The sequence below is a fragment of the Pundamilia nyererei genome, unplaced genomic scaffold (genome assembly GCF_000239375.1).
Source record: "Pundamilia nyererei isolate P.nyererei 1_Seehausen unplaced genomic scaffold, PunNye1.0 scaffold00312, whole genome shotgun sequence".
NCBI lineage: Eukaryota > Metazoa > Chordata > Actinopteri > Cichliformes > Cichlidae > Pundamilia > Pundamilia nyererei.
The window spans coordinates 411,073-423,196 of record NW_005187713.1 but is presented as its reverse complement, the minus strand read 5'-3'; the positions used below and the strand labels follow the sequence as shown (position 1 = coordinate 423,196).

At 40.7% G+C, this 12,124-nt stretch overlaps 1 protein-coding gene across 1 annotated transcript; it reads right to left on the bottom strand.

Annotated features, from left to right (window-relative positions):
• Nucleotides 1-38: 38 nt before the first annotated feature.
• btr12 (bloodthirsty-related gene family, member 12) lies at nt 39-11,075 on the bottom strand. The gene is made up of 8 exons (XM_005751456.1): nt 11,013-11,075; nt 8,843-9,285; nt 8,538-8,729; nt 8,333-8,428; nt 4,570-4,803; nt 3,533-3,680; nt 1,542-1,568; nt 39-1,200 (listed from the first exon to the last, which is right to left on the bottom strand). The coding sequence occupies exons 1-8, from the start codon at nt 11,014-11,016 to the stop codon at nt 662-664; spliced, it is 1,683 nt and encodes a 560-aa protein (XP_005751513.1). The 5' UTR covers nt 11,017-11,075; the 3' UTR covers nt 39-661.
• Between the last annotated feature and the right edge of the window lie 1,049 nt (nt 11,076-12,124).

The window sequence follows — 12,124 nt, the reverse complement described above, 5'->3', positions numbered from 1 at the left end:
TATATACAACATTAATACAGATTCTGTTATATGAAAAAAGTAGATAACTGTGTTTTATATTACTTTTGATGTGAAAAATAGTTACAGTAACTAAAGCTGTAAAATGATTGCACTGGTCCCCCCATGCTATCCCCACTTAATGTGTCTATATTAGTTTTTACAATAATGTCCATAGGATACAGTCTTAATTACAATAGGTAGGTACAAGTACAAGAAACCTTGATTCGATTCCCCAGGCAAAGTCTAAATCACTAGAAACGAAGTTTGCATCTCTTAACTTCATTACTTGGCTCTCTGAGCCTTAGAGTTGCAGTTACACAAAGACTTACAGAGTAGGGAAAGTGCCAGCTTTAGTCAAACTCATCTATCATCAAGTAAGAAGCAAAAAAAGAATGATTTATTGTCCTTCACATGTTTTCACATCACTACATATTTCTTCTTTACTGTAATCCAAGTTTGAGTTAACAGATGATAGTGCAAAGAAAAAACTGCCTACATTTAAATAAATTGTAAATGTACCATTATAATACATGTATCAGTCAATAAAGAATTTACCTCAGAAAATAGCCAGTATTGTGCTGAGAAAGTGATGGTGGTGTGTATAAAAAAGATGTTTTATATATAAAGAGAATGCATAACCTAATGCCGACTGACTATACCCTCAGCTGTGTTTAACATGGGTTATGATGAGTGGGGCATTATTCTTCCCCTCCTGGGCGAGACAGGGGCTGAAGATCGGGTACAGGTTCTCACTGAAGCTATCGATAAAACTGTAGATATGCAGACGAGCCTTCACATCATAGAAAGAAATCTGGCCTCCTTCGTAATCCAGAAAGATTCCTACTTTACTGGGTTGGGAAGGCAGCACTAGAGGCAAGCGGGGCGACGCCAGCACTTTCACCTCCCCGTTCTTCAGCCACAGGCACCAGTACCCACCCTCGGGACTCAGCTTGATCTCACCCTTGCGTCGGGCAGAAGCGCGGGCCACGCCGAGCGTCCAGGCCGTCTTTCGCGATACGTCCACCTCCCAGTAGTGTCGCCCCGTGCTGATCCCCTCCCGGCCCAAGACAAAGAGGGCCGGGCTGAAGCGCTTTGGACCCTCACAGTGAGTGGATTTGCGCTCTTCATACCTCACCTGCTGACCATCATCAGTCACAGTCAGGTTCCTCTGGGCTGTGGCAGGGTCCAGAATCACCTCAGCTGAAAAGGAAGGAGCAGAATATGAGACAGGGAGAAAAATCTGCATTATTTATTGCCACTTCTGCTAAAAAAAAAAAAATAATGGGCTCCTTATTCCTGAACATGCCACAAGGGTGTCTGTAAAATGGCAACATGCTACGGGAGCAATCCCATCTCTGCTGTGAAGAATTACTTCCATTTTGTGGGCATTTAGAAGAAATGAGCATCATCATTTACTCAAGAGAGGCCTCCTGCTTTCCTTTAACACCCTTATGTACAAGTGGCACGAATGTGCTCCCTAGAAGAATTATAGCTACAAACCATGGATGTCACCCAGCTAACACAGTAGAAGTGTTACTCACATGCGTAGTTCTGCACCTTCCGGAGCTCTGAGAGAGAGAGAGAGAGAGAGAGAGAGAGTGTCAAAGTCACAGCAGATGGCACGTGTGGGTGGTAAACACACAGATCTGAACCAGAGCTCTAAATGCTCGATGCATGTGCCGCTGTCAGTCAGCTGCCTCTTCCAGCGATCCCAAGTGGATGATCTGCGGCATCAACACTATCTCCATCTGTCCAACCGTCTTGCATGTGTGACCGTGTGAGTGTGGCGCGATGATGAGTCACTTTTCCATTCCAAAGTGTGCGTACAGTGACCTACATATCACCGATTTGGATTTTGCACAGGATGTGTGGTTTGTATTAGACAAGGGAGGATGGATTGTACTAGAACTTTGCATTCATTATCCCATGCAGGGATCCCAGCAAAGCCTGCTGCGAGTTTGATTTTCAGTTTAAAGGGGTACTTGAAGCTGCGGAACTGTATGCAGCGTACGCAGAATGGAAAATACTCATCGTGACTATGAACATTTTTCAAAACACTCTTCCAAATGATTGCAGACATGTTGATTTGCATTTAATACATAAAACATGAGCCATTTCAGATCGCTCATTTTTAAAAGTGCTTTCAGAAAAAGGATTAAGAAAAGATTTTGCTGAATATGTGCTAATATTATGTAAGGTATTTATTTAAATGTATCTAGCCCTGCATGATATGCACTAGGGTTTAAATGATGCTCTGTTGGAACTAAAGGGCTAAGATCCATGCGTTCATATTGTTTGCACCTACACTCTGAAATCATGACTTATCAGTTTAGGCAACATTTTTTCCAGTTTTCTGTTGTCTAATTTTGATGAGCCTGTGTCAGTCATAGCCACATGGACTTGGTATGGTCTTCTGCTTCAAGCAGTGGCGGTCCTAGCCTGTTTGGCTGACGAGTTATTGTGAGTTATTAAATGCTGCTCCAGCCACCAGAAACTCCCCCGCCGCCCCACCCTCTCCTCTCTGTGCCGCAAGCAGCAGGCGCACCTCGCAAACGAGGGCGCCCTTACTCCCAGCAAATGGCCGATAGAAAATCGATCGGTGCCTATGGCATTCCCAATATGCGCTGGCATGACGTCGGGGCAGCATGAGTATGAGCATTTTTTATTTTTTTTGCCCATGCCCGTGATGCCATCCCCCACCCCTATGCCTCCCCGGGCAACCGCCCGTGTCACCCGTATCAAAAACCGCTACTGGCTTCAAGGTTTGACTTGTTGCTACTCAGACATGCTCTTCTGCAAACCTTGTTTGTAATGAGTGTTTTTTTTGTTGCTGTTGCCTTCCTATAAGCTAAAGGCAGTCCGATCATTCTCCGCTGACATCAACAGGCACAAGCCATTTCTCCCAGATAATTGCTGCTCACTGGATAATTTCTCCTTTTCAGACTTTTCTCTGTAAACTGTAGAGATGACTGTAGATCAGCTGTACTAATATTGAGCGCATCTGGCAGCATTAACCAAGTTGCAAGTCGCTTCCCCATTTTGATCTTCATGGTTTGAAGCTCAGCTGACATGTGATTGGCTAATTGGGTATTTTCAATTAATGAGTATTTGAACCGGTGCACCTAACAATGATAATATTTCCACAGACCCGCCCGCATCACATTTCTGTGGAACCCAAGGAATGGAAAGAGACGGCAAGGAACACCCAAAATAACGTGGAGGAGTACTTTCCTTGAAGAATTACGTTCGGTTGAACTGTCATGGGATGAAACAGTAACCGCCGCGATGGACCGAGTTCGATGGCGTTCTCTTGTCGCCCGATGCACCGATCGTCACGGGAGGATCTAAGTCTAAGTAAGTCTAAGTAAGCACCTAATAAAGTGGTAAGTCTATATGTAAACCATGCTCTGCTTCTAGCATTGTAGGCATGGTAATGCTGCAGCACTAGTTGTTTTGTACAGTTTTTCTCAAATACAATGGTTTTAATAGCTGCATAAGTGCATTAGGTCACAAGTTTGGCTAGCTGCCTTACCTTTCCCATATATTCTTTTAAGCTCATCCTGGAACTTATCAATGAGGCTGCTGACCGAAGACCGGATGGTTCCCAGATAAAGGTCAGTATTGATGCTGACCGCTGACCAATCAGTGGGCTCGGGTAGGGGTGACAGTGATGTCAGGTTCTACGTGAAATAGAGAGGTCATGCAAGGTAAGATGAACGGTGCGTCAAAGGAAATGAAGTCTGTAAAGTTTACAATGAAAAGAACACACTAAATATGACGCCAACAGTGTGCTCAGTGCTGTCCTATTTAATTTTGTTAATGGGAAACACAGAGCAGAGACACATTATTGCTCTGACGGGAAAAGAAGAGAGCACTCAGTAGAGGGCATTGTCCAAATGTGGTAAGTAAATTCCCTGTCTATCAAAAAGAGATGCACTGGTCTGCTTACTCTCAGCTTTGATGTGTCTGGGTATTCGAGGCTTCATGCCTTCACTTCTATTGATGCTATGTAGAAAACCTCTAAAGTAGCAACTTCAAAGACATCTATTCATTCACATGGGGAAATGGCTATAACAGGCTCGGTCTGCTCATGGAGGCTTTTGATGTTGTGTCTCAAAATCTCTGAGCAAACACAGCTGGTGCAGCCACAGAGGTAAATAATTGGCTTTGCAATTAAAAGTAAAGTGTGTATACAGTTTTCAGAACAGGAAAACAGAGATATGTTCAGTATAATACGATCCATATGATATTGTTCAGGCTTTTCTGGTGAAATCATAAGGGTAGAAAGTCTTGTGTTTTAGATGCCTGTGAGATTTCCATTATTGTGAATAGCACAGCTTATTCTGTTAAGTCTTTAGCCTTCTAATAAAATGCTCTGCTCCAAATGCACAGTAATTGTGTTTTCAGTATGTAGGCCAAGCTGGAAAAGCAAGAACTTTAAAGGCTAGCTATAATTAGTACAGAAAAATAAAGTTAGCATCCAAAGCATCCAAAGCGTGAAGATACTGTCTCAAGACCTGGACCTGTCTGCATGCCAGTGTGTTAGACCCACATGGAGCTCTGTAGTACCTGAAGGAAAAGCACTTTGTCGTGCGTCTGTGCATGGACTTCTAGCTCATTGCTCCTCCTCCTCAGTTGGCTGAGTTCATTCTCCAAACCCCTGGCCATTTCCTGGGCGTGACGCTCTGCCTCACGTTGCCTCGTGGCTATCAGCTCAACCAGCTCCGCCTGACTCTGCTCCACCAGACGCTGCAGCTCTGCGTACACCTGCCAGCTTTCCTCCAACTCCTTCTGAGCACTGGCCTGTGAATGTGAGCGCCACATGGCCAGTGTTACCAGTGTGAACATGAGAAAAGCTCAGAGTCCAGATGAGATCGTGTTCAAGACCGAAGACCGGGTTTAAGGAGGAATGCCTGCGTATTCTTAGCAACAAAGTTCTTACAGATTAACCAGAGTCTAGAAGTTACTGAGTAACACAGCTCCTTTTACAGGGGAGCTTGGAGGACAGGTTGAGATAGTGCTAATCCTGTGGAAGAAGTTATTTATTGTCTTGTACGTGGCGTTAATGAGGTAGAGAACATTCTATACAAACATTACATAAACTGCATTGTGGGAATGCAGGATCTTTGAGATTAACTTGAGCCACAACTCTGAGAAACACATGAAAATGCAAATGTTTGATGCAGCCGCATCAGACATTAGCCTTTAAAATGGCAGCTCTTTTGCACAAAGTTCCAGTTATATTGGCTTGAATAGACATATGTTTGTGTGGGGAACAGTTGCTGTGAGTATGCATCATACATGCCACCTTCTGTGTTCTCTACCTAGACACCACCCTACATTTTTAGGACCTCATGTTGTGTAGGAAATTTTAGAGAGTGTCCGAACCTGATTTCACATGTGAAGTCAGCTTATGCTGAATTATTTCCTTTTATTGTTGCACTTTTTTTTTGTTGAAAATGATTTTCCATCCACACCCTTCTTTTTGCTCCCTGATAGCATCGCTCCATTTGAACTCTTTTTTTCTTCCCAATGACAAGAGCATAGGGTCCCATTTCATTTAAACATTAAAATGTGTCATTTGTTTGAGGTGAAACGCCTCAAAGGTTCACTTAATCACCAAGGCTCACTTTGGGAGTCACTTTCTGTCTGCAGACCCTTTGGCCGGTGTGTCCTTGTAGGATCTTAACTGTTGTTTTACACGTGGAGCTTCACAGCATGTTATTCTGCACCTTTAAATCTTTGACAAGAAAAACTAAGTTCCCCATTAAATGAACTTGGTTTCCACTCACAATTACGACTTTCCACAGAACAACTCTCATGTTGCAATTTAGATGACTGGCATCTTTATTTGTTTGTTCTCTTCAAAGGTCAGGGTTTGACATGAGTAATTGCACCTTATTTAGGCAGTTAGAGTGATAAGAGAGAAGTATTGCATAAACATCTTTATGTAACATACAGATTTTTACATACCTGGAGCAAACCTCTGGAAATTTTACTTACTGACACTAAATGTGGAATAGCTCCTTTATTTATCACACGCTAACACAGCATTATCTTTATTATTACTATTGTCCTGCACATTTAATGCTAGCATGAAGTTGTAGACTTTTTAAAGTCCTGATAAAATGTCATTTTATATCAAAGGTTTCTTGTTTAAATGTTCCTTTTTTTAATGAGACTCTTGTCCACACTCACCTTTGGCCTAAAGTGTTGATTGTTGTATATATATTTCTATATGAGTCTCTATTTGTTTGACGTAATGATTGACAGAATTGGAGGCATTAAATAAAACTACCATAATGATTCTAGCAAATTAACATGTAAGTACTGCAGTTTAAAAAAAAACAACCAAAACCCAGATGTTTACTTAGTCAGTTGCCTCTTAAGTGTCTTTGCGCGCCACTTGTCTAACTGGATTGACAGGTTACATCTTCCATTAGACGCTGAAACCACCAGATTTTCCATCTCAAACTGATAAGTTACATGCATGTTAAACTTACTCAATAAATTCAATGTGTTGTTTAGTCTGTCAGCAGCATGTAGCTGGACACGAGTCCATGTGTTTGTACAGTAAACACAGAGGGAACTGTGGGGAAAAAGGTTTCCAGAAAGAGGAAACCAAGAGTAACACTGAAACCAGGAAATTTCACTCATGAATGTTTTGCATATGTGTCATCAAATTCAAAACTACCCAGATGTGACAAGATGTGAAAACCTAAACATAGGACAACTGATATATTTAGTGTTACCCTGGTAAAACCTGTTACACTCCCAGCATTATTAGTGTAATTGTCCTGGAAAACCACTCAGGCTTGTTATCTTTTCATTTCTTATTCCAAAGCAGCATTTTACTGCAGGGAGGCTGTGGCTGGAAACAGGGTGTGTGTGAGAAACTAAATGTAAATGTTTACACTGGTCTCACTGGTTGGACGGCCTCAGACATGGATCTGAGTGTGTACACAAGACAAAAACAAATGACATTAGTGCTCCACCTTATCTGCTACTGCAGAGCATGAGAGGTATGAGATGTGGGTGGCATCCCACCTCAAATATGTCCTGCTTGTACTGGAGCATAGGTCTTTTAGTTGCCTCACCTTGCTTTGATGACTAATAAAGATGAATCTACGTTATTAGGGGTAAAACTTAAGTGTCTGTTGGCTTTTAATAAACTGCTGCTGGTCATCTTACAGCTGCCCTTGAGCAACAGCTTTTTCTGGATCACAAAGCTGCTTAAAGTGCAAATAAGGCTTTTGAGCTTCAGCTAAAGAAAAACATTATATGAGAGCAGACTGGCAAATATTTAAAATGCACTTTAAACATATTTACAACAGCAACGATTAGGCTGTTTCTCAAATACATGTACAAGTGTAAAAGGACTGGCCTGTTTGTATCAGCCACTTCTGATAAGATGCCTTTGGAAATGCCGCACTGGTGCGACGCTTAAGAATTCAGCTTGAAATCTTTCTGAGATAACAAAACGTGAGTGGAGTTTTAGATTTAGAGTTATAATGACACAGCACAAAATAGAAGACAATAGATTATTCACAACTGCATAGTTGATTCTGATTAAAAAAATGTTTCAGTTTGATTTTAAATGATCAGTGTCCAGCTTAAGTTCTGAAGACAAACAGCTGTACATGTTAATGCATTCCTGAAAAGAAAAATCCCAACAGATGCTGTGTGTGTCACACATACCAAAACCACGAGGTCAGTGAGTAGCTGAGGAGTATTTGCATATTATTGTAGCTTTGGATTAAATTTAGGTTTTCAATTGTAATGAAACTATAACTTAAAAGGTTTCAGCACAAAATGTGTGCAATTATAAACTGGAAGATTGTACACTGTTAGGGTTAGAAATGGGAAACATTTGTTGTATGGAAAATTCATATTGAAACAGTAGATTGCATATGTACAAGTTTTTAACAGTGTAGATCATCGTAAAAAGCTTAATTGTTGTGGACGCTGTTTGTGACCAGGTGGTCACAAACAGGCAAATCCACGATTTGCTTTTTTAATTTGGATTCAAAGGATTCAAAAGGATTCTTGACTCTTTACTGAATAGAAAACTAGACAAAAATGACATAAAAACAGTTCTTAGCACTGACTGTCGATCAGTCAGCCAAATGTCGATACTGACCAATACTGGAAATGTTGGCTGAATGTTTACCATAACCAATGACCGATGTTTATGTTATAATCTATTATTTTTGTGATGTCTGGATGTTCAAAGCTAGTTCGATGAAGGCTCGAATACTTAAAATTGTTAAGTTAATCTCTGTTTCTTAGTAGCTTAACCATGATGTCACATGCAGGTTTTTATTAGACTTACCTTTATGACCTTGATGGACTGTTTGATCTCGTCAAGTTTCTTGGCTCTCTCCTTGATCAAATGTTTCAGCTCTGATCTCTTCTTTCCCATGTTACCCTGTGAGACAAAAAAACCAGAGGTGTGTCTTACCAAAATGTTCCTGCTTTTATATCATAAAAATATCTCAGGAGTCATTTTAATGATCTTGTCATACAGGGATACTGACCATCTTCTTCTTAAATTCATGGTCAATGGAGACAATCTCATGGGATTTGTGTGTGGCATCGGCACAGGCAGAGCAGATGCACATGTGGTCGGTCCGGCAGTACACATCCAGGAGACGTTCGTGTTTCTTACAAATTTTGTCTTCCAGGTGGAAAGTTGGTTCAATCAGACGATGAGACATCATGGCCCTTACCTGGAGGACAGTATGGGCATGAGTGGTACAGAGACATAAATACAGTTGCTCTTAAAATTTACAGAAATATTTGCTTTTAGGTTATTTAATTAATTAACATTTAACAAACCCACCTTCTTATGATGCCTGAGGTGGGACTCGCAGAAAGAACCAGGGCAGTTCACACAAGATTTCAGCGCCTTTAACTTCCTTCCAATACAAGCATCACAAGAAACATCCCCAGGCTGGGCAAACTCTCCGGTATCCTTCACTGGCGAGCTGCTCTCGCCCGTATCTGAGCTCAAATTCCATCTGGATCCGTGAGAGGCGGTGCTTTTAGCCACCACTAGCCCCTGAAACTGGGAGGATATTTCAGCCAGGACCCTGTTGACGCTCATCTCAGGCTTTCTAGAGTAGCTCTTTTTGCACATTGGGCACAGGAACTTCTTGCTGTGGTTCCAATAGCCCTGTAGACAGGCCTTGCAAAAGCTGTGGCCGCATGGTGTGGAGACGGGCTCCACAAATATCTCCAGACAGATGGAGCAAGTGAACTGCTCCTCAGAGAGAGAATTAAAGCCTGGAAGACAGAAGGAAGTGTGAGAGACTTAGTACATGTGTATTTATAATATAATTAGAACAGTCAGTACAGACACCGTTTAAAGCAGATCTTAACATTTGACTTTCATCTTCTTCTTTTTTTTTTAAAGATATGTGGCACGTGACTCACTTGAGTCGTGTGGAAGCCTAGACAGAAACCTGCATAGAAACAGCTGTGAAACTCACTAGGAAGGGACCTGAGGACAGCAGTTTAATCTTCTTATAAGTGACAGCTTTTCTCTGGAGACTTTACATATTACATCATTTTAAATCCTAAAAATGATTTGGTTAGGTTTAAGTTGTTTTTGTCGACTTCGTATCTGGTTTATCCGTCCTTATTGGATAAAAATGAACTTGGAGCAGTCGAATTAGGGCAAAAGGAGCCACAGAGGAGATGAGACAAAATTATATGTGTAATGAGGTCATTTTGTATCGTGACCTGAAAGATCTACAGTGCTCAATAAATTGCCCACCTGTCACAAAAACTAGAAGACACAAATATTTTAGAAATCAATTTAAAATGTTCAGTAATACCTGTCAATAACTGTAATTGGATAAATAAATACATTTAAAAAATTCGAATTTATTTTACTTTTTTCTGCTTTTTTGTATAACAGTAAAATATAAAATTCATGGATAATATATTTTAACATGAAAGATATTTCTATTAAAGGTCTTGCACAAACTGGTGGATTAAACAGTACAGAAACATTAAAAATGATTCTGTTCATTATCAGTACAGTGCAGTATCATTTAGTGCAGCTGTGACATAAACCTGACATTTAGTGATTGGCTGATAATTTCTTTCTCTTTTTTTGACCTCTGTATATCTGTCTGAGGCTTATGTCAGGAGGTGGTAAATTTCCATTCAGAGGTAGGGGAAAAGGGCTAATTCAAGTATTCTACTTTTTTTGTGTTTTTGTAAACTGATTAGAATTTCTGAGGTTTCTATATAAAAAAAAATGCAATTCACCATTTTCTTATTCATCTAAGATAATAAACTGCAGTGGATGGGGAGGCAGTGGAATCATCTCCCACCCTCACTTTTTTTTGTCCAATGTCCAACTTCCAGAATACACTCCCTAATTTTGCTGTTGCTGTTACCTCAAATTCAAAAACTGATTGTTCAAAGCACCAAACAGTAAAAATGAAATTAGAATTCCTGATTACAAGCAAAAAAAATTGACCGCCACTTTAAATCTAGTACAGGTGTCAAACAAAAATAAGGCCTAAACTGATCCACAGCTTGTCCTCAAAACAAAGTAAGACAAAGCCAGGAAGACACTTTTTCCAGTTAACAGTTATGTGACATCCAGTGAGAAAGTATCACCACAAACAAGGAACTGTCTGCAACAGTGTCACTGTGTCCTGTTGTGGGTGAGAAACTATCTGAGGAATGCAGATATTCTGGACCTTCTGCACCTGCATCATACGTTTGGCTTAGGCATGAGCCAAATGAACTTTTCCACCAAATCTGCTACGACAAACAACCTCTATACGTCACGACATCTGCACTGTTTCAGTTTAACCCAAATCTAAAATGTTTTTTTTAACATATGTAGATTTAAAGTAGGCAAGTAAAAAGTCAGGTACCGTCAATTCCAGACATCTGTCTGTCTACACCTCCTGTAGTGTCAGCATGGATAAAGTTCCTAACATTTGATAAGAAACTAGCACTAAGATTATGTTAAAACAGGTACAACTCACTCATGTTTTCCTTTGACCTCGAGCGGTGCGCTCCTTCACCTCACGTACTTTGCTGTGAATCACACAGCTCCGGTGTTGAACTCTTCCTGAAACTTGCAGTGGACCTCCCACTCTCAGTGGGACACACCCAGACTCTCACATAAACCCTCCTTTTGTTATTGCTCAGTGATTTCTCCTGCCCTGCTCTGCGCATATGCAAAGCTCTTAAACCAACAAAGGTGTTGCATTTTCATCATTGCAGAGATCTGCCCCTGCTTTCTGTGGCTTTCTGCCACTGTATCTTCATAAAAGTCAAGAACACAAAAGACTTGCTCTTCAAGAAGTCTCAGACAGAGGTGATCACTAGCACTGTAATAATACTGAGACTGATACTAAGGTAAAAATGCTAAAGAAGTTAAAAAACAACAACTATTAACTCAGAGGGTGTATTTGGTTTTGTTTTGTGTCATTTTGGGGGGTTTTGTACATACATCATTTGGTAATATTATCTTTCCTCCCATTACTGTCTGTGTGTGTGTGCAGGTCTCTCTCTCCTACCTTTAGGCTCTGTGTTTGAACGTTTTTGTATGATGCAGACACAGTTGGAATCATATGATTGGCTCTTTCAATGAGTTTGCTTTCTCTGGATTGGATCGTTGGTTGATAGCAGACTTTTAAACTTCTTGAAACAGCTGACATCTACTAGTTCCCAGACATCTACTAGACCTTCGCTGATCCCAGCAAAGGTCTGCAATTTAGATCTGTGTATTGTCTGGAGAGATTCGTGTAAGTGCAGTCATAGAGTTGGCGGATTATGGTAGTCTTGTTAGCTGTGAGCTTATACTTTTATTTATTATTGTTTTGGTGGCTTAGGGTAGAGACTTGTCCTTCACTGTTGGTGGAAAGTAGTACTTATTAGCAAGATTATGTTTGTTGTTTTGGTCCCTGAGGACCCTGAGGCTCTCAAACTGGTCCTGGAACTCAAAAATCTCACATCAATAGAAGGCGAACTGGTACTGTGAAGATTAGTATTTGAGTTACAACGTTTTGATACTTGTCAAACCATTCAGTGACCCAGTCGTGCCATATGGAAAATTCCTATGGACCTTACAATGTTTAATCAGAGAATAAAG

What these genes read in the sequence shown, in the direction of transcription:
- btr12 (XM_005751456.1), bottom strand. An exon ending in ATGAATTTAAGAAGAAGATG is followed by an intron (nt 8,429 to 8,537) that starts GTCAGTATCCCT and finishes TTTGTCTCACAG; the next exon opens with GGTAACATGGGAAAGAAGAG. An exon ending in TAAAAGAATATATGGGAAAG is followed by an intron (nt 1,569 to 3,532) that starts GTAAGGCAGCTA and finishes TCTCTCTCTCAG; the next exon opens with AGCTCCGGAAGGTGCAGAAC.